Source organism: Molothrus aeneus, chromosome 1 (assembly GCF_037042795.1).
Source record: "Molothrus aeneus isolate 106 chromosome 1, BPBGC_Maene_1.0, whole genome shotgun sequence".
NCBI classification, from domain to species: Eukaryota; Metazoa; Chordata; class Aves; order Passeriformes; family Icteridae; genus Molothrus; species Molothrus aeneus.
The window spans coordinates 82270488-82292518 of record NC_089646.1 but is presented as its reverse complement, the minus strand read 5'-3'; the positions used below and the strand labels follow the sequence as shown (position 1 = coordinate 82292518).

Genomic DNA, 22031 nt, shown 5'->3' with positions numbered 1-22031 from the left:
GATCCAGCTGGAGCAGCAGATCCCATAAAATTTCAGGGCTGACTGGAGCTGATTGTTCTCTCAGTCATAGTCCTCCAGCTCAGGGCACTGAGATTCCCTTGTTCCATCATCCATGCAGAAGACCAAGGCAAAGAATGCATTAAATACTTCTGCTTTTTCTGTGCCCCTGTTTGGGAGGTGACCATGTTAAGAATATGAAGGAGGCCAAACTTTCTCTGGAGAAAGAGGTTCTCGCTTATTAAAATAGCTGCAAGGAACGGATAAGCCCAGGGATAAGCCCAGGGACCCACACAGTGAGCCAAAACCAGAAACAGTGCGCTAACCCCAAGTGCACTGGATTCTCACCAGAAAACAAGTATCCAAAAAGAAGAACCCCGACCCAACCGAACTCCCCCCATTTATAGCCCGCATGATGATTGGTCCATTTCCAGGCTTCTCATTGGTCTTTAACGCCGTTCATTCTGGACCAATCATTTCTGCAGGGCTGCGAATGATGGGTCAGGTCTTCCATGTCTTCCATCCAATCCCTCTTCGACCTCGCCTTGCCCTGCCAGACCGCCCTTCCACAAAACCCTGGACCCTTCCCCTAGAACATTCTAATAAGCCCCCCCACTATTAACATAGTGCAAATAATATAATTAATGCAATATAATTGAACTATACCCTAATTTAACTTAACTTTTACCTATAACAACCATCCTCATCCTCTAACGGGCCAATGTTATTTCTACTCTGCCTATTGTCATTAATATATTCAAAAAACCCTTTTTTGTTATTTTCCCCTACAGTTTTTGCCAACTTCTATTCTAGTTGAGCTTTGGCCACACCAATTTTCTCCCTTCAGTAGCAAGCAGCATCTCGACATTCTTCCCATGTCACCTGAAATTTCTTCCACTGGCCTTCCTTTTCATCTTATTTCTGAAAAAAGATTGCTGTTCAGCCAAGCCAGCCTTCCACCTCACCCAGTCTAGGAATTGCCTGCTCCTGCGCCCTTAGTATGTTATGTTTTTACATTATTATTTTGCTTCGTTTTGTTACTATATTACTTTCTCTTGCTCTGCTGTTGAAACACCTTATGTCTGCTCTTTCAGAAGGAAGTTATGCTTATCCCATTGTTTTGGAAAGGCATGAGACACCGCTGGGCAACCTTTGGGTTAATTAAGTTTTTGCTGTGCAATTATAATTTTATTTCCTGAGAAATTGCATGAGAGTAATATAATGAGGAATTAGCTGTTACAGGCATAAGATCTTACTGAAATAACAAACAAATGACATGATCATCATGGTAAACTCTTTGGAATGGCCTTTCCTGTTCAGGCTCAGTTAGGTGGAAAGCAGTGGAAAGTTATTAAAGCAGAATCAGCTGGGGGAAGAAGACAACCACTTCTACCATCTGTAAGAGTATACTGTCTAAGTTTCAAATGCTTTTGCGAGGATGTGCACATGGAACAGAGAACTTTTTTCATTTTGCCTGTTCAGATCTTTTGCATTTTTGTGACTACTAACAGGATCACGGAATTTTTCTTGAATTTTTAAGAAGTGTATATGTGATACTGGTCTTTCCACCTTTGAGAGATCAAAACACCTTCAAGTACCAGATTCTGAGATCTGCTTTTTCAAGAGGCTTTATGTTGTAATTCTGGTTTGGCTCTTGATTTTTTTAAACTCCCTATGCTTATCTCACGATATATGTGTGTGTGACAGTGAGGGTGGCCAACTCCATAATTTTTGAAGTGACTGCAAGTAAAGCCTTTTCATGTTGCAAAAATTCTCACACCCACCTCTACTGACTCCTTCCCAGCAATTAATTCTGCCAGAATGTTCTCCCCACATAGATTTGTGTTCATCCTTCAATCTTACCACTTCTGCTTTTTGAGAGTTTTTCACCTTCTCTCTCCCAAAACAGTGGGTGCAGTTGTAACTTTCCACTTCTCCTTTATGTGTTCCTCCTGCCCCAGAAAGCACTCCAGGGGAAGGAAGAGTGAAAAACAAGCAGCTTTTCTTCCATCCAGCCAGCTGAGAGGAACAGGGGGCAGGAAAGCTCAAGTCTCATCCCTTTTAAAAACCTGAAGAATCTAAGAGGTGCAAATATATGGACAGGGCTTTGGAGCTGTACGTGCTATTGGTTTCTCTGCATTGTTACACTCGTGGAGGAGGACCCATCTCTTCTTTTTCTGGGTAGAAAAATCAGTGGCACAGAATTTAGCTGTTAAATATAAATTAGTTCACAGTCCATGGAGTTTTAGTCTATATCATCCTAGTTATCTGCCTTCTCTTCCACCTGATTAATGGTCAGCCCTCTATTCTATGTCTCTCATTTATGACAATTTATGACCACTTATGTCAGCTCCAGTTTTTCACCTTTTGTAGTAGCATAGTACTCCCAAGTCCCTCTTGTTTCTAACATTACTCCAATCACCAGGAGACACCCTTGGGACATTCAGGCCCATTAGCATCTGTGTTGCTCTCTTCTCTTCCTCTCCTGGGAGCGTTTTGGCAGGCTCTATGAGTTTAAGGATGTGACAAAGCAACAACAGAGGCTGGAAGGTAGATCAGAGAGGGCAGAGACCGACTTAAGCTGTGGGAAGGGACATTCAGGGAAGCAATGGGCTGGGGATGCAGAACTGCCTGTAAATGCTGTGCATGACGGATATGTAACTTTATTGCGTTAGAAGTCCAGCATCTTTCCTGTCCCTGCTTTGGTAGGAATTAAACAAATCCTTCGGAACATGGTAAACTGGGGAAAAATGTGTCATTGCTTCCTTCTAACTCGAATGCTCGTTTTGACAAAAATCGACGTATGACTTCTTAAAAGGGGATTCCGCCTCCGTCAAAGGTACCCAGTGAAACAGTCCTGCAAGAGCCCTCCGCCCGTGGGAGCAATTCCAAAGCAATCTCCAAATGTCTCTCCCTGCGGCGCCGGGAGGTGCTGCCACCCACCCTGGGGAAGGCAGCGGCGTCCCCGCGGGATCCAGGCAGGGCCGGGGCCGCCGGGGGCGGGTCGGGAGCGGCACACGCCGCGCTCTCCGCCCCACGGCTGCCGTCGGGAGCGGCACCTGCGGCGGCACCGCGCCCCTTCGGGCGGCGAGGGCTCCCGGCCCCACGCAGGCGGAGGCCGGGGCAGGTGGCGCGACCCCGGTGCCATCTCCCGGCGCTGCTGCGGAGGGGCGCGGGGCAGTGGCTGCTTCCACGGTCGCCCGCGAAGGCACCTCCCGCTGCCGCCGCCGCCGCCCCGGGGCGCTTACTCTGGGCGGGCGCCCGCTGCCCTCCCCGGCGAGGAGGAGCGCGGCGGCCGCCCCCGCCTCCGGGGGAGCCGGGCAAGGCATGTGCGTGCGGGGTGGCGCCTTCCGGAGGCGCACCAAGCCCCGGGCGGGCTGCGCGGCGGCCGCGGCATCCCGGCGCTCCGTGCCCATGCCGCCGCCGCCGCCGCCGCGGCTCCTCCTCTCCGCCTCCCGCGCGGGAGCGCGCCCCGCTCCACTCCCCGGCTGCCTCCTGCGGCAGCGGCGGCGGCGGCGGCGGCTCTGAGGGACTTGCGCGGGCTCTGCCCGATGTGGCAAGAAGCGATGATGATGAGGAGGAGACGCCGCTACCTGCTAGAGCGGGCAGAGCAGGCGGGCGGCGGCTGCGGGGCGAGCGGCGAACAGTCCCGCTCCCGGGACTGGCTCTACGAGTCCTACTACTGCATGAGCCAGCAGCACCCGCTCATCGTCTTCCTGCTCCTCATCGTGATGGGCGCCTGCCTGGCTCTGCTCGCCGTCTTCTTCGCCTCCGGGCTGGTAAGAGACGCCCTCTCGGTCCGGGACCCGCTGCATCCCCGGGTTCCCGGGCATCCCGCTGCCGCCGCCCGGCATCCCCGCTCCGGTCGCCCCCTGGCATCGCCGTACCCGGCGCTCGCAACCGAGGCGGACGGGGCGGGACGGGACGGGGCGGCCGAGAGCCGGTGCTGCGGCTCCTGCGGCGGAAAGTTGGTGGCGGGAGGCGCCGAGGTGGCGGCGGGGCCCGGGGAGCCCCCGCCCGAACTTTGCTGCCCGATATTTAGAGGCGACGCTGGAGCAGCGGCCGCGCGGCTGATGGAGCGAAAACTGAGTCAACAAGCGCATCGAGTTTAATTCACTTAATTCCTTGGCTCCGCTCTCTTCCAGCTGGCGGCTTGGCCGTGGTGGCCTTTGTAGTGTCAGGGTTTTAATCGCCGCGCAAAAATGCGGTCGGTACCTGTATCTGAAGTAATATTTTTAGTGTAAGTAAGCAAGGGCTGTGCCTCTCCTTGTGCTAGCCCCCTCCATCCCCTATGAGATCATTTTCTAGCGTTTGACCCATTTTCTCAAGAAAGCTTTTGGTACAGCGCAGCCTTCGGTTTTAAGTAAGTTGAAGTTTGGTTGGTCCGATGTCTTTTCTGCGTGCTCAGTGTGGGGTTTCCAGGCTTTAGGAAAGCCTCACCACAGCAGCAGGTGACAGTCGGTATCAGTTTATCTCCCCTGAAATGGGTGGCGTTTTGCCCTTGCAGAGGAAAAGCTGCAGAGGGCAGTAAAATTCTTGGTCCTTTACGGAGTTTTCCTGCTGTTAATGGTTAGAGGCAGGCTGTTGGCGTTACTGTATACTTCTGAAGTAAATGGGTATTTGTGTGGTCTCAGACTCTTCTTCCCCTCCCTTAAAAAAAAAAAAAAAAAAGGATCTTTTCTGGAAAGCTGAATGTTTACTGAATAGAGCTAGTTATCTCTAAAGGCAAGGATGAGCAGGTCGGTATAATCTAATGGATTCTCCTAGAGGCACTGCAGCTAGTGTTTGCTTATCCTGCTTTCTTGACCAAACTTTTGTCTTAAAACATGCAGGAGCTGCCTGCAGGATTAGCTAAGCTTTGAGTCGATCTGTGGTTTATTTCCTTTTGGTGTCTGTATTAGCTGTATTTTAAGCTTTTTGTTCAACCATTCCTACTAAATAGAAAACAGTTGAAAAAGTGAGGCTAGTAATGGTGATGCTTCATAATTCAGTTGTTTAATGTCCAAAGGTTTAAATTTTGGAGCTCTGTGTGCAAAATGCAGGTTTGACCACTTACCTCCTTCTAGTATGTTAGTGTGGGTGCTTGTCCAGCAGGGCTGAAGGGACTGTTGGAAAGTGGAATTGGAAGTCTGTCGGGCAGAGCTAACTGTGGATATGTACACTGTACTTGCCCACAGTCAAGGTGGCAGGATTCGGGCTTGACAGTACTTAGTACCAAATTTTGTACTTTTCAGTGTTGGTATGGTCTGCAGTTTGTTTACAAGTTGCATGTGGTTATTTTGGTAATTTCATCTCTTGAGGTAGATCATTCGCAGTAATGAATGTGACATAAAACTGGACTCAGATGGAAGGACTGCTGAAAGTTATGGAAACAAAACTTTGAGCTGGCTGAATCTTGCCAGGCGTTACTTCTTCAGAAAGAGTGACTTTAATAGTTCAGTCTGCATTTGGAATTCCAGACATACCGGAAGAGGGAAAAAAAAGCTTTTAAAACCATTTTCCTGAGCCTTTATCTTCCTGTAGCTAACAACTGGATGGGTGAGTGGAGAAAGAGGTGGGCTTCATCCAAGTTTCCAGTCAACAGATGAAAGTAACTTCAGGCAGAGAGAAAGCTTGCCTATATGGACTTCCAGGATGCTGGACAAAATCCTTTGGAACTCTGCCCAGAATTTCACCTAAAAGCGTTTTATTATAGTCTAGTTTCTGGTTGCATTTGTGATTAAAGTATTCCTGAAGGTTTAGATCTGTTTCTCCTGCTTCTGAATGCAGGATACACATTTTATACAGCGGTGGACTTCTAGTCATTTTTTTGTGCCTGGTGATATACAAGGGACGTGGGGTTAGGAGTATCTGAGCCACAAAATCTGGTATAACTATCCTTATCTTTCATCTTGCACAACTTGTACAGGTGTGATTTTTTTGACAGAAGACCTAATTCTGTAGAGAAGGCCCAGTGGAAGTGAAGTGGGATGATTCTGTGCAGATCTGTGCTATGCATCTAAAGTTAAGGGAAATATTTCTTAACAGTTGTTTCCTTTAGATTTTGTACAAAGCAGTTAAGATTTCACTGAAAAAAAAATTACTTAAGCCTGTTGTGGAGAAAAAACTCCAGAATGACTCACTATAACACTCAGTTTGGATTTCTTGCTTGTGCTTCATAGAACAGCTTAGAACATGGAACGTGGAATTGGACATTGTTAGGGTGGATATTCATGAAGTGGGAACCATTTTCGTGTTCTAGACTGTCTTTAAAAAAAACTGAAAACCAGTGGAAGTGAGAGGATGTATTCCTTCTATTTTAATGTTTTATTTGGTTGTTAAAATATATCACTGTGGTGTCTGAGTTGCCTTTTTTTGTGTTTTTTCATGTGGCAAAGTATTCTTAAGTGTTCCCAAACAAAGCCAGACACACAGGGGATGTATTTTACTTACTCAGCTCTTTCAACCTGTCAGAATACAAGCTATAGCCTTTCTGATTTCAGCTGAAAAATTTATGAAAGCTCTTACAAAATTACAGTAAACAAGATTACTTACAAAGTGTGCCTGGAAATCAGATTACTTTTCTTTCAGACAATGTACTGCTATTATTACTGCGAGAGGTTTCTTGGGAGATTTTGCTTTTGTTTCAGAGAACTATTGTGATTTTGACCTTTGGAATTAAGCACTCTGTCTCCTCAAACACTAGATATAAAACTTGAGTCAGCTTGAATGATGACCATTCACAGCTTGTAATTTTAAATAATGTAGTGATAGTATCAACTTTGAATTTCCTGTGTCAGAGTATCCTCTGTATTTCTCTACCTGGCGTGAACTGCAAGCTGGCAAAATGCGATCAGTCATCCATGTTTAGCTGCTGCTTTAATCGATAGAGAGTAAATTATTTTCCCAAACCTGCGAAAGCCTTTCAGGACTTGAAAATGCCAGAGGTCAGCTTCATTTTCTCTCTGACTATTGTGTTGTTCTTTGAGTGTAATATGTATGAAAAACTCATTATTTGCCCATCTCTCCCTTTGTAGTACTAAAAGCTTATGGCCATTTTTAGTGGTGTCTAGAACAGTTTTGTCTCTGGCAGGAGCATGTCTCTTATAACTACAGTTTGCAGGAGATTGAAAAAAAGAGCCATTTTTAAATTCATAGTGTGAAATATGAGAGTATCTGAAATATCTGAAATTGTGATTAATTTCTTACATGATTAAACAAAAGCCCTGAAGATAAGGGTGATGCCCAAATTGCACAATTTATTGGAAGGCCATAACTTTCCTTTATCCGTGCATTTTTCTAGACTTAAAGAGTGCCTACTCCATAGATAAAGGATTCAAAAAGAACCTACACTTCAGGGATATCAAAATCTTTTGGCACTTGTGTTGGAAGTGGGGGAAGATTTAAACCTGTTGGGATCTTCTTTCTGTTCCTTTTCTGAAAACTTAATGGTTCACCAGTCTGCTCCCAGATAGACATGTTTTCTTTTAGGCTGGCCTGTTCCCCTTGCTCAGGACCTGTAAGCCTGCTGTGTGGTGTTAACATTAGCTGCAGCCCTTATCTCCCTCCTGAATTCAGGCTGCCATGTGTGACCTTGTAAAGCTCTTAAGATGCGATTGCTGGTGTGTAGGCTCTGGTGTGTCAGTGCATGTTTCTTCAGGGTGTCCTCAATCAAGTGGGGCATGTGTTGGGCAAAAAGTGCTCCTGCAACGTGGCATGGTGTTGCCTTCCCTCTTCTAAAACACTCTGAGATGGTTCTGGGTCAGCCACCTTAGGGCTGGCTGTGGAGCAGAGGTATTGGTTGCCCCCTCAGCCACTTTGAAGTTCCTGAAAAGCTCAGGATCATCCTGGTTGGCTCAGTTTAGATTCGTGAACCTTTTTATGGATTTATAAATTCAAGAAACTAAAAGTTGGCTGCACATCTATTTCACTGACATACCCAAATACCTTCTGTAGCAAAAAGGGGCATAGTCAGTGATTCTTAAGGAGGGAATACAATTAACTAGATGGATGTACCTGCAGCATGGCAGATGTACATTCTGCAGGAGTTGGTTTTCTGGCATCAGACTGACTGAACTTACTATCAGCTGATCCTGCATGGAAGAAGTAGTTGCCTCATTCTGAAGGAGTATGTGAAAACTTTCTGGCTGCCAACCTGGTTGGCAGAGAACTGTTTCTGTGCAAGGAGAATATCAGGAGAGTCCTGTAAGCCTCTTGGGGTTTGAACTGAGGCGTGCCATTTCTTCCCTCTAATTGGTGTTTTTCCTGAAATAAATTCTTGCTGTTTCTGGTAAAAGCTGGACATCATCCAAGCCCTTCCAGATTTCCATGATCAGAATCTCATCTTGAAATGAAGAGGGAAAAGTCTTCTAGGTCCATGTGGAAAGAGTAGTTTTACCCTGTTTCATCATTCTCTAAAAGCATCTGATGTGTACCTCTGGTAATGTTCTCATCTCATCAGTTTGCCTCTGAAAAATTCATCCATCCACACCAAAAGGTCACCACACTGACAATGTGATTTTGTATCTGTATTCTTGAGATGCTCTGTTATAACCTAATTGCATGGAATAATACAGGCATACTATAAGACCATTTGTATTCTCAATTTTAGGATATCTTTTGAGATCAACCCTATGTAATTTACAGCTTTTTTTTTAGTTTGAGAGCACCAACTATTTTCCCAAAGCCCAAGAATACCCAAGGTCTGAAAATGTTCCTTGGAATCCTTGCAGACTGAAAGTAAGCCAAAGCATCTGTTAACAGTGTTTTCAAACTCCAATATATTCATTCCCCCAAGAAGAAAGCTAAATCACAAGAAAAGTAATGAAGTAAGAAAATCCTCACTAATTGAAAGACAAGCAGAGATTTTTTGCATGCTTGATGCTATGGTTGTTGTGCTCAGGTGGTATCCTACCTCCCCTTAAACTCTTTCTACCATACTACTGCTACTACCAACGTGAGAAGGAATTCAAAATAAACATCATTGTATTTACAATGCCTTTTCTTTCCACAGTTCCAGTTATAATTGACTGTACAGTTCTGCTTTCAAGTCCCCAATTAAAATGTTCCATGAGGAAACCCCATGTTTCTAATTCTTTTTTTCTTATCTCTAGACATCATATAGCAGTATATTCTTCTAGCTATAGTTGCTGGTTACTTGATACAATCTTAGGATATTGCTATCCCTGCCAGATGTTCCTTCTGATGTTCTCTGAGAGGGACTTTTTAAAGGCAGTATTATCTCTTTAGTCAGGCAGGAAAGGTTGCTGTATCTTCCTGTCTGAAGCAAGAATTGCCTGGCTTTCTGTCTGGTTTCAGTCCTCAGTGCTGCATCAGTCTGGGCTGCTCCTTCTTTCATTCGCTGATGACACTCTACGTCTGTGGTTACTTTTATTGCTGCTAAGAGCTTGTCTCATGTGCCAGTCCCTAACAAGTCTGGAAACAGAGCCATCAAGTTAATGAGGTGCTGGTGGCAACTTCACTTTGCATGCCTCTGTTTCATCTTTCAGATTGAAAAACCTAAATTCTGAACAAGAATTGGATAAAACTATGAATATGGCAATATTGGAAAAATGCTTAGCCTTTAATTGTAATCTTAATAAATTGAAGTTTTATGAATACCTTGGCAATAGAAAACATATTTAATGCCACAAATTGTGACTCAAAATGGTGGATCCACAACTGCTAATCATTACTACAGCTGACAGACATGATAAATAACATTCTGACTAGAGCTGTTTACTGATGTGCAATGGGAATAAGACAGATGATGGATTCGGCTCTGGTTGTCTGCTGTCTTTATCAGCCTCAAGCCAGGTGTGTGGATTCACAAATCCTGTACTGGCAACTTCATAGTGGATCTGCCAAGGACTTGTCAATACCTGCCTGCCTATCTTCCTTAAATTTTTATAAATTGGTTTCAAGTTCCTTGTTGCAGACAGATATATCCAACCAATTTGTTGGCTCCTACAAAATAGTGAATATGTTTCTTTGAGCCTTCAAGGGCTCTTCTAGATTAAGGACCTTAGCCAGAGATCATGGTCCCTGCGTTTACACTGTGATGAATAAAACTTCTTGTTATAACAATAGTGGTCACTGGAGCCTTCCAGGCTGCTCCATGCATGATCCAAACTGATGGACACTTCACACAGATAGGTGTGTTCTGCAAATCTCTTGAGCAGCTGGATATGCTGGGGAGCAAAGTGTAGCTGAGCACCTGTAGTGTTTGATTCTGTGCCTACCTCCCCAGTTACAGTTGAGCTGTGATCCCAAATAATTATGTGATGCCATAGTAGCTTCTGCATATTTCAAAAAGAATTGAATCAGCTCAAGCCACATTGATATGTGATGATGAGAAGATACCAACAGATTAAACTTCTGTTTTGGGGGATCTGGATCCAAAAATAAGTGAATTGGCACAGTTCTGCCCTTTTTTTCCTGGCTTTTTTTTCTTTGAGCATCAAACCTGTTGAAAAAACCTAAAACTCAAAACGGCTCAATACATTTTCTTTTCCATATATTTTCTTTTTACATCTTGAATAAACAACCTTCAGACACTGACCCTGATTCAGGTGATGCTGAAAATTGAAGGGACCATCTCTACGGAGGAGTGTGAGGCTGTGTCTACACTTACTCTCCCAGTTGTCTGTTTTACCAACCTGTATAGAAACATTTTCTTTATCTCTTCTCTAAACAGAACTCTTGTTTTTAGTGGTGCATATATGATATAAAAGCCCCTTGCTGTTTCTGGTGTGACACTGTTTCAGGCTTGTGTCTGGGAGAGGCAGAGGAAATAACCACAAATGATGACATGTTAGTCTGAACATTTTCTTCTTTCACCATCCATGGTTCTAGTTTTGAAGGTTTTCTTACCTGGAAGGTGTGCTCCAGACTGCAGGAGCCATGGCCTCTGGTTGCATATCCCAGAGACCAGCTGGGATGAGAGGTACTCTAGCCCACCTCTCTGTTTCCCAAATAGCTTCTCAGAGCTGCTCAGTAAGGTTTGCAAAAGTAGTTAGAACTTACTTTTTTCCACCTGCCTCCCACAGCTGAATTGTGTGCTGTGGGACCTTCTAAAGACCTTAAATTCTATGGTTGGCACTGGGGATCTGCTCACAGACTGGATTAATGGGATTGCTGTCCTTCAATTCCAGGTAAAATTTCCATATGCTTTTCTCCAATTTGCTAGTACTTTGGTCAGTCTGGCAGGAAAATCCTAGGAAGGCTTGATTCCCCCCAGCTCCTTTTCCAGCAACACTGATTTCAGGCTGAGGACTTGGACACTTTACTTCCTCTGAGAGAAGTGTTAGGAAAACAGATGCTCTTTTACCTTGGCTCAGCACCTGCTTGGTAGTGCTTCTGTTCCTATAGAATTGTTTAGGTTGGAAAGGATCCTTAAAGTCATCAAATCCAGTCATTAATCCAGCACTGCCAGGTCCACCATTAAGCCATGTCCCTAAGTGACACATCTACATGTGTTTTAAATACCTCCAGGAATGATGACTTCAGCACTTCCCTGGGTAGCCTGTTCACCCTTTTGGTGAAGAGATTTTTCCTTATAGGCAATCTAAACCTCCCCTGGTGCAATTTGAGGCCGTTTTCTCTTTTCCTATTTTTTGTTATTGGGTGAAAGAGACCAAGTCCCACCTTGCTCTGCCTTTCAGGTAATTGTAGGAAATATTAAGGTCCCCACTGAACAGTTTTTTCTCCAGGCTAGACAACTCCAGTTCCTTCAGCTGCTCCTCATAAATCACTCGAGTTGCTTCATATACCTTGGCAGGTGGGTGGATTGTCTTTCCTTGCTGCAGGTACTGTGATGGTCCTTTGTAGCAGCACAGTGGTGTGAGAACTGTCTAGTCTGGTCAAGACCTAGGAGGACATGGACGGGGAGCTTGTCCAGACCAGTAGCTTGTCCTGTAAACCCCACTGGGGATCTCTGTTAACTCATGCCAAAAAATGGCCATAGGCTCTCACTGGGGCTTGTTTTCTGCACAAGTGGGCTCTGGGAATTTTTAAACCTGACTGATAGGTGGTGGGATTTTCTAAAGTTGCTTCAAGTAATGTGAAATCTGTTTAACAATAAAACAATTTACCAGATTGGTTTTGCTCTCTTTGATTTTTATTATTTTCTTACCTGTGCTTTAATGAAATAGGGTAACAGTACTTATGAAAAAGCCCTGGCACATTTTGTCGGCAAATACAGACAAAAATGCCTGTATTTGCAGAATCTGGTTTGCTCTATTATGATTTAGTCTGAAGTTTTACCCCTGAGATGTTATTTGGCAGTTGTATTTTAAATGTAAGTTAACATGTTTGCAACTTTTATTTGAAATTTTATCATAATAGAAATAATAGCCATTGCAGAATGTGGTCCTGGTCATGGAGTCAGAAATGAAATAAGAAATATCTTAGGTTTGAAGTCAGTTGAACTGAGAGACATATGAGAGTGTGGAAAGCATCCTTAGGGGAATAAACTTTAAGAACATTGTTGCAATACTAATAACGCTGTTTAGTATGTAATTGCACAACCTTAGGAAACACTTCAGAAGTAATTACAAAATGACATTAGTGCCTTTCAATATTAAACCTGTTTTTCATGCTACCCTATTATGCCTCTTCATTAAATCTTAGGAATATTTTTGCAAAATGTATTTTTAAAAAAGACCCATTAGAGAGAGGAGCCTAAGTCTACCTTTTTCTTCGTTAAACAGACCCTTAAAATGAGCAGTTTCCTTGTGTGCTGAAGCTCATGTGCTCTCTGGTTCAAATTTTATCATTCTTACTTTTAAGTGAGTTGCATCTTGACACTTTTTCTTGATTACAGACAGATTCTCAAGTTATTATGTCAGGAGGAAAATGGTGAGGGAAAGCCACCTTTTAGCTTTGATTTAAAAATGACAGCCAAAATATGTAACTGTCAGTATTAAACAGCTCCAAGAGTCAGATGAGTACTTCTGACTTCTGCAAATCTAAATGAGTATTTCAGACTTCCATGAATCTATATGGGTACAAGAAAGGCCATAATTTCACTTTTAATGCATGTTGCAGTGCAGTTAATCTGAAAAATATGTCTTTGAGTCTTGTGAAGTATTGTATTATCCATAATGTTTAGCTGATGGAGCTTTTTCAATGACATGTTTTGAGTATATTTAACTAAAAAATATATGTTCTTCCTAAGTGTTTTACTCAATTTATCTTCCATATATTGTGATTTGTATAAATAGTAGTTGCATTTATTGGAGAGTTTCTTTAAAAGTATTTTTGTAATATAAGGAAGGATTTTGAGAATATCTGAAAAGCAAGCTAAACTGACTTATTAACCCACCATTTTTTTTAAGAGGAAGTCAGAACCAATGCATGTAGAATAAAGTATGCAAGAAAGATATTTTGATCACTATATTTACATTAAAAATTAATAAATTACATTAGTAGGTTCCAATTACCTCTGGAGCCTGAAATAACTAGTTTCATCAAAGTACAGATTTTTGCTCACTTTTCTGCTTGCTGAATCCCCCCTCTTCTGAAGGGGACACTTCAGGGAGCATGATGTAATTAACTGTCCTTGCTCTCTGGGACATGGTTTATCTTCTGTGGCTGCCAGCTACTGCCATTGAGTAGGACAATTTTACAAGTGCACCCAGCTGAGTGTTGTAGCCACTAGTAATTGGGTTTGACCATCCTGCTTTTCTTATGCTCTTACATGTTTTAAAGTAAAGCTTTTGATAATTGCCGGCCTAAGGGAAGGTTGAGATGCTGCTGGATGACCGAAAGGCATGGCAGTCCTGTTCATATTCCCAGACCCTGTTCCTGGGCCCTCTGAACCCCAGCTTATTAAAAACATAGTTGTATGCACTGGCAGATTTTATCTGCCATGTGGTTAACCAGAGGAGAGGACACAAATTGATGAAAAATATACCAAGGGAGAGAAAACTGCTGATGTGGCAAATGAGGATGTGTAAAAAAACCCGCACTGTTCAAGTTGAGTGCATGGTGTTTGCACGGGGCATATTTTTAAATATGAAATATACAGGCCCACACATCCTGGTTCTACTAATTACGTTTTTGGAAGGGATAGGTGTCTGTTCTCTATTCCATGGCATGTGATAGAGTAGGAATGGTCAGGAGCTCATGGAGTTCTGGCTACTACACCTTTGCAGGCAGATAGCTCCAGTGGAGGTTGTTCCTTTTGGCTGAGTTGGACTCTACTTTTAAACATGAGAAGAGCTGGATTAAAGAACAGTTGTGCTCAGTCCATGCAGAGAAGAGAAACCTTAAAACCAAGTGTTACTCTTTCAGAATCTAGCCACTGTGTTGCAGCTTTGACTATTCTTGAAAACTATCTTTTCTTCCTTTTCATTCATTTGGAAATGTTGATTGGACCAGAATTATGGTGTTCATCATGCATTGAAGTGGCATTGTGATGTTCTCTCTTCTCTCTTCTCTATTCTATTTTCCTGTGTTCTACATTTCGGGTTGTTTTTTGACTGCTGGTGAGCATCTAAGTGATGTTTTCATGGGTCTAGCTATGATAAACACCAAATATCTCTTAAGTATTAGTAGCCAGCCAAGAGCTTGTTGTCATGTGTATAAAGTTAGGATTGCTCTGTCTGAGGTGCATCTCTGCACACACATCTCTGCTGAAATTCATCTGCCATTTTCTTGCTCTGTAGTGACTCTTATGAGATCCTTTTGTGTTTCTTCATAGCTGACCCTCATCTTTGCCAGACTGCTGTTCAGCCCTTTTCCAAACTGTTTATGGATATTTTGAACATATGCCATAAGATTCCTGAGGACTTTGGTACCTTTGTTTGTTACAATTTTTCCTGGTAGATGCCAGACACGCTGGGACTTCCCTTTGTCTTTGAGAGGGATCCCAGGAGAGACTGGCATTACATCACATGCCTGTCTTTGGATACTGGGGAACTTTGGGGTGCAGGTTACATGCTACTACAGGTCCACCATTACAGTTTTAGCTCTTTCTTCTTTGAGTCTTATTGGCCCTTTCTGGTGAATCCTGACTGCTTGTGGTGATTTTTTTATTTATGTTCCATGTTTTTGCTTTTGTCTGTAATGCCTTACACTAATGCTTCAATTAGAAATAGACTTTGTGATTTATTCCTCCTGCATAGATTATTTTGGAATGAGAATTATCCCACAATGAGCGCAGATAAAAAAATAAAACAAAACCAAAAACAACCAAAATGCCTTCTGCTACAGTCTGTTCTTCTCTAGTTGTTCTTTTTAATACCTGCCTAATCTGTTTGTTTGGAAGTTCTTTAGCAAGATGCCATGACTCCTGATTATATTTTAAAAAGAATTCACTATTTATTTGTATACTCTTAAAAATAATTTCTCAAGCAAGTTCTTTTCTTGGCCTGCATTACTGAGTCTTTATATTAATTAAGCCTTTATATTAAATCTTTTTTTATTATCCCCTTTCAGGTTGTTGTGTTGTTTTTTGTGTTTGTTTTTTTTCCTCTACAGAAGATAAATTTTAGAAGCTTCCTTACTTGGATGTTGAGACATTCTGGTACTATTTTGGTCTTTCTCAAGTTGTTTAGGGGAATTGATTAGCTTTTGCCCTATGCCTCTGAGTTTTATAGTGTCTTCAGGCTACCTACAAAGATTTTAATCTGTAAGCTTATAGCTCCCCCTTTCAATTTTAGTGTTTAGGTTTTGTTTTTCATTTGTTTTCTTAACAAGCTTTGTCATTGTTATAAAGAAGCCCCTCAATAGCAATATTTTGTGGACCAGGTTCTTGCCATTTCTTGAGACCAGACTGATGTCCAGATTGTTTTGTCTTTCTTTGTGTGGGCGGGTTTGTCTGTTTGTTTTGTTTTTCAGCAGTGCATGAGACACAGACTGTGGTCTCAGCTTCCATCTGCTGTTGGGATGCTTAGCAAGTCCATCTGGGAGTCACTAAAGTATCCCTTGATCTGCTGTGTTTTCTTCTTTGACAGCCTTCCTTATATCTGCATGATAACTAGTCCTCCACGTCATTTATTTTTATGAGGCTTTGCTGTTCAGTCTCTTTTTTTTGGTTCATAGCCACTTTATACTATTTCTTAATTCTCTTAGACTGTTAATACAGGCCTTTCTTCAGTCCCTGGTGAACAGTATGGCTTTCAGTCTTTTCCTACTTCTTCATTATTCTGCTGATGATTTTTTACACCAAGTTTTCAGGAAGACTATTGTGTAAATAATGCTTCAACAACAGGCATTTTTGTTCTTCCATCTAACTTCCTAGGCTTGTAGAGAAAAGTGTATCCTTTCATATGGTGTCATATTGCTCTGCCAGATTTTAAAAAGAGAGTCTGTTCTGCCTTTCCTTTGCTGAAACCTTCTTAGCTGAGTTTAATCAACTTCTGTCCTTTAGTTGAGACTCACTGGTCTCCTTGACATTACTGCTTCTCTTAAACCATGTACTCTGTTTCTGTAACAATCAATATATAACATTTAATTTGAATGTTTTCCCATGATGCTGGAAGTGCCAGAAAACTCATTCTTATCTTTTCTTTGTTAAGCTCAGTTGCCTTCTAGAGAAAAGATCCCTATTTCCCAAACATCCTGGTTTCTTTGATATCCCTTTTGAGTACATTTTCTTAGCTGCTTATTGAACTTTTGCTTGCCAACCACTTGGGTTGTTTTTTTTGGTTTTTTGGGGTTTTTTGGTTTGTTTTGGTTTTTTGTTTGTTTGTGTTTTTGTTTTGGATTTTGTTTGTTTGTTTGTTTTGGTTTTTTGGTTAGTTTTTTTTTTTTATCATTTCTGGGAGTGCTACAACTGTTCTCTGCTTCTTCACTAGCAACAAATATTTTATCTCCAGAAGTTTTCTTCCAACTTCTTATGTAACTGTTATCTGCACAGCATCCACGGCACCTCCAACGAGCCTTTCCAAAGCCTCTGTGGGGTCTGATGTTTTTTGCATTAAGCAGAGAAGTCTGATCTCTGGTATGACTTTGTGTTCCTGATAATCATTGCTACAACACCGAAGCAGGCGAGGTTCACTTGTAGCTATCAGGCAAACTTGGAAAAATCTGGATGCTATCATTTTCTACTGACTGATTGAGAAGATTAATAATATCTATATGTGACTGGACTTACTAAAAAAAAAAAAAAAACAAACCACTGGCCAAAAGTGCTTGGCTTGGTAGTCAGGCATGCGTGTGGTCAGATGGGTGTTTACAAGATGTGCAGGGTTGGTCACTGTATTGTCACTGGTAGTCCTGTGTGCTCACAGGGACATTGCCTGTAATGCCAGAGAACAGCTCTTGTTGGATTGCAGCAGAAGGGCTGCACTGTTGCAAAACTGTACTCTTCTCTTATGGGGAACACATTTGCAGCACACATGGTTCATGGCTTTCAAGCCTGGGGAAATGCTTCAGGTGGCCAGAATGTCATGTGAAGGGTTTGGATGAAATCTTGCTGCTCCAATTATGTTCCCATATACTAGTGAATACAGAAAGGTGTAAAGTGGGGCCATGGATGCAGAACTGTTTCTCATGGTTGCATACAACATCACACAGCAGCGGGGCAGCTGTAATGCCACATGGTCCATGTGATGTGCAAATGGCTGGGCTGACATTCATCTGGTGTGGAGTCAGAGATCTCTGTGCGCTAACAGCAAGTGTAGACTGCACATCAGACTCATTAATAGCCAGAACTGAATTTCTCAAGACAACAGACATCATGAAACAACTGGTTTTGGGACTGATGCTGTTATCATTGATCGGCTAAGCCAGATGGGGAGCATTGAATCAAAGAGAAGAAAAATTCAGACATGCAGTTGCATAGGGCCTTAGTGAAAATAAAAAGCTTCATTGACACAAACTTCAAGACAGTTTGATTAAAATATACAGGTCTGTTAATTTTCTGCTAATGTCCTTGAATACACTGCACAAAACTCAATGTAAGATTAAAAAAAATACAACAACAAAGACAAACACAAAAACAAACAAACAAACATAAAACCCCAAAAAACCCCACATAAGAAACCTTCTTATGTGGCAGGCAGCTAAGCAAGAATAAGAAGCGAAATTTTATGTTATGAAAGATAAATGCTGGGCACAAAAGGCAGAGGAGTCTTTCTGAGTTGTGGATCCAGAAAACATCGTGTGGTATTGGAAATAGCATCTGGCCTTAAAGACACGGCACAGGTTCTGAAGTGGAGATGGAATAGTAATACTAATGGAATTGATGGAAAAGAAAGCTTGGACTGCTGGCAAAAACTTTTCAGTTGATGTCCTAAATGATGAAATCCTAGATGAAACTGTACAGCTACTTGGCCAGGAGCAGGGCACGGCACCTCTTAATAAAATGGAGATTTTTTCCAGCTGTCTAGCTGATGGCACACAGTGCAGTCAGCCGTAAGCAAATTCACTGAAATATAAAACCATAGGAGAAGGGCCACAAGTAGCCAGAAGAATTTTGCAGATATTGTAGAGAAATATTTTTTAGAGAATTAGAGAATTTAAATGCTGTCCAATTTTACAAAGAGAAGGAAGATTATGTCTTCTGAAAATCATTGTCTCAAGTCCTGGAAAAAATTTTACAGGAAAATGGGCAGTTTTTGCTGCAGAGACAACAGATTCTTTCAGTCAGTCCTGTTAATGGAAGATGTTTGATTGAGAGGTCAGCCAACTGGTAATCCTTGAGCCCTGTAACATTTCTTCTAACACTCAACATTTTTGAAAATGCATGAAATTAAAGATACTGAAAATTGAATAGATGTATGAAACAAAAAAGTAAATCAATGTCTGAAGAACATTAATCATTTGGTTTTATATTTACATTTAGAGTGTGTTTCATTGATCTCAGCAAAAAGGGATTTTAGTCGGAGTTTAATGTAGTAAATGGTTTAAGTTAATTCAAAGCATGTGAAATTTCAGATCCCAGAAGGAGTCCGCTGTATATAGACTACTGGTGAATCCCATTAAACAAAAAGAGTAAAGAAAAAGTGTCAAAAGAATGAGGGACCATGTGAAAAGATTTTATGCTAAAACTGGCATTTTGACTGCTTAGTTGTTCATTTTTATGGATTGTTTCATCTGACTATGGTTTTATATATAACAGTGAAGTGCTCTACAGCAGCTTTGCTGTTTAAAATTAAACTGAGGGCATGACATTATCTGGGAAAGATCAGGATGTAGATTGAGAGAAGGTTGTAGGTTTTGCAAAGATGATTGAAAGTGACTTTGGATTTTACTGGCGATAACAAGATTATCACACTTTGGAAGAATTTGTGGGGGTTGAAAAATTTCTAACAGTAGACTTTTTAATTTCTTCAGTAATTAAAAGCCAGCAAGACAGAAGACACTCAGGGAGACAGAACTGTCAGGTAAGATCCATCTATTGCAGGCTTAGCCATTACGTTCAAAAGTGTCATGCTGATACTTTAATTCCATTACCTCTGGTGTATTTTAATTTCTGAGACTAGCAGGAAAAAAACCAACAACAAAGTGTTTGGGTTTGTTTTTTTTTCTTCTCCCCTACCTCTTTGGGAAGTGGTTAAGGTTACAGAACAGCTAACCTTTAGGATTCTGCCACACCCAACTTGCTAAATACACTGATAATTGCAAAAATTGATCGGGAGGCTGCAAGTTCTAAATGTCCTGCTCCTAAAGTTACAATTCTATAGAGATTTAGTTCCTCTGAAGTAACAGAAAAATATTGTTCAATGTAGTTTCCAAAATAAACCTCTGCCTTACAGGCCCTGCTTTGCTTGAGCTGACATTAGCTTGTATTTTAAAGGCAGAATTGTGAAAATCCACCTGTACACATTGAGGCTTTCTGTAAAGGATACAAATTATTATAAAGTTTTATTTTATCATATATTTTATAAATTGCCTAACGTGTACACTATTCAATCTTTAAATTTAAATTTTACTTCAGAATTTGTTCAGGGTGTGGTTGTGATACAAGCAGCTTGTGACAGCAGAATGATGTTTCCCTGTATCAGCTCAGGGAGGTCACCTGTGCTCAGGAGCTGATACTGTGTGGTCTATTTTTTTTTTCTTTGCATACATTTCAATCAAAATGGAAATTTGTGTAGTAGGCAACCACAGAAGGAGAGAAAGCAGAAGTAAAATTTTAGATTTAGTGATCAAAATAGTTCAGCTATGTGCTGAGATCAGTGTATGCATTAAAAAAGGAAATTGAGAAGCTGTTGATTTGGAACAAGCATTTTGTTGGATTGATCTAATTATAGAATACATATAAATATATGTAGCTGCATGAGCATACGTGTGCTCTAAACAGACATCTAAACATTGTTGATCTGTTATGAAGCCAAATCCTCCCAGAAATTACAGCAGTTTTATTACTTTTTTACTGGTGTGGAGAAACACGGAGTTGAAATGCATCTGGATTTTCTTACTAATATGCTTGTAGCAGGATCCTTATTGCTGAAATGCTAATTTTCCATCATTTAAATATGTGGTTTTCCAGTCTGGGCTTACTTCAGGAATTTGTGGTTTCCTTTGGTGCTGTGACTTGGGCTGTGTGACAGATGGTGCAAGGAAGTTGATGTTGTCCTGTTGCCTGTGACACTTGTTGCTTGCAACAAGAGTTTGGCAATCCCACCTGGTTGAAGTTAAATGCTTTTGGTGTTAACTGAGCTGACATTGGTTGTGCCACTTACTAAATCAATTAACTGAAACAAGTGTCTGAGATGGGCTTGATTAAAAATCACAACATTTAGATAAATAAATCAGTAGTTTTTCCTACTAGTAGGTAGATTTTATATTCTTACTCTTACTGTGCAGCTCTATACTCTTGCAGTTACTTACCCCTATGCCTAAATTTAAGGCCATAATTTTGTTTTCAGTTTGACTACCCAAGAGCTTCAAAGCCTTTGTGTGTGTATTTGATATTTGGAAGCTTAGCATTTGCATTTCAGAGTTAGCATCACCACGTACAATTTCCTGACACTTCTTTTGCTTATACCGTGACTGTCCGTGTTGCAATAAAATTGCTTAAATGTATGACTTGATAAATTTAAAAGGGAATTAAAAATAAGAAGAGTTGAAAGATGAGCTGACTTTTGCCAGGCAGGGCAGGGTATATTGTGGCATTTCCCTTGGTTTCAGCTTGCCAGGGTGGTGGGTGCTCCTCAGCTGGAGCTGGGAGCCAGCTGGGTGTCCCAGTCTGCAGTGCACACGCGGGCAGAGCTGCAAGGAAAATGAAGAAATGGGAACAGCAAAGGGCACTAGATTTTTACAGCAAGTGTCTCTAGATATCAAGCTGTAAAATTTACTAGATCTGGATAAAAAACCCAAACAAAACGGAAGAAACCACCCCACCTGCTTATGGTATTTGTAAATGTTTGTAAATTTACAAATTTATTTGTAAATTTTACAAATTTAGAACTTGGAAATTTACAAAATAAAATTTAAAAATTTAAAATTTGTATGTAAAGGTAAATTTTTAAAATTTACAGATTTATTTGTAAATTTTTAGTTTTTATTTAATTAAAGCAAATCTTTTATACATAAGAAAGGAAAAAAAGTCATATTCAGATACTTTTAAGTTATGTATGTATTTATGTTGAAAACCTATCAATAAACAAGATTTAATAGGGCACTAAGGAAGCAACTACAAATAAGAGAAAAAGAAATGTTACTTTGTGCTTAGATGTCTTAAAAATCGTCAAATAAGTACTTTCAGATTCTCTTGAAGATTTCACCATGAAAAATGAATCTGAGGCTTTTCTGCATAAAGTCTGTGGTTACTGTTGCAGCAGTAGCATTTGGAGCGTGCTTTTGGGGAATCCTTGTTGCTGTAAATGAGGCTGTTAGAATTCATAACAGCTGGGGAATGACTAAAGATCCTGTGACTGTACTTTGATATAGTGCTGTTGTATTTCAACCAGGTGTACTTTTGAGCATGTACAGCAATAGAAAATCTAATATTTATTTTCTTTTAATGCACCCATCATTAGATCATTTAGAGATGTTAGTGTAGTAGCTTCCAAGTAAGCTCTGTATATAAATTTAAATATTGAATATTCTGAATCTTACTTCACATTATATTATAGTCCTTGCTCTGGATGTTGTTTGTA

The 22031-nt window shown here is 41.2% G+C and overlaps 1 protein-coding gene across 1 annotated transcript in view; it reads left to right on the top strand.

The window, feature by feature from the left end:
* The first annotated feature begins 3518 nt into the window (after nucleotides 1-3518).
* Nucleotides 3519-22031, top strand: part of ADCY2 (adenylate cyclase 2) — a 209345-nt gene continuing 190832 nt past the window's right edge. Inside the window, exon 1 of the mRNA XM_066559969.1 lies at nucleotides 3519-3776. Within this exon, the coding sequence (XP_066416066.1) occupies nucleotides 3549-3776 (228 nt within the window). The 5' untranslated portion in view covers nucleotides 3519-3548. The remainder of the gene's footprint in view (nucleotides 3777-22031) is intronic.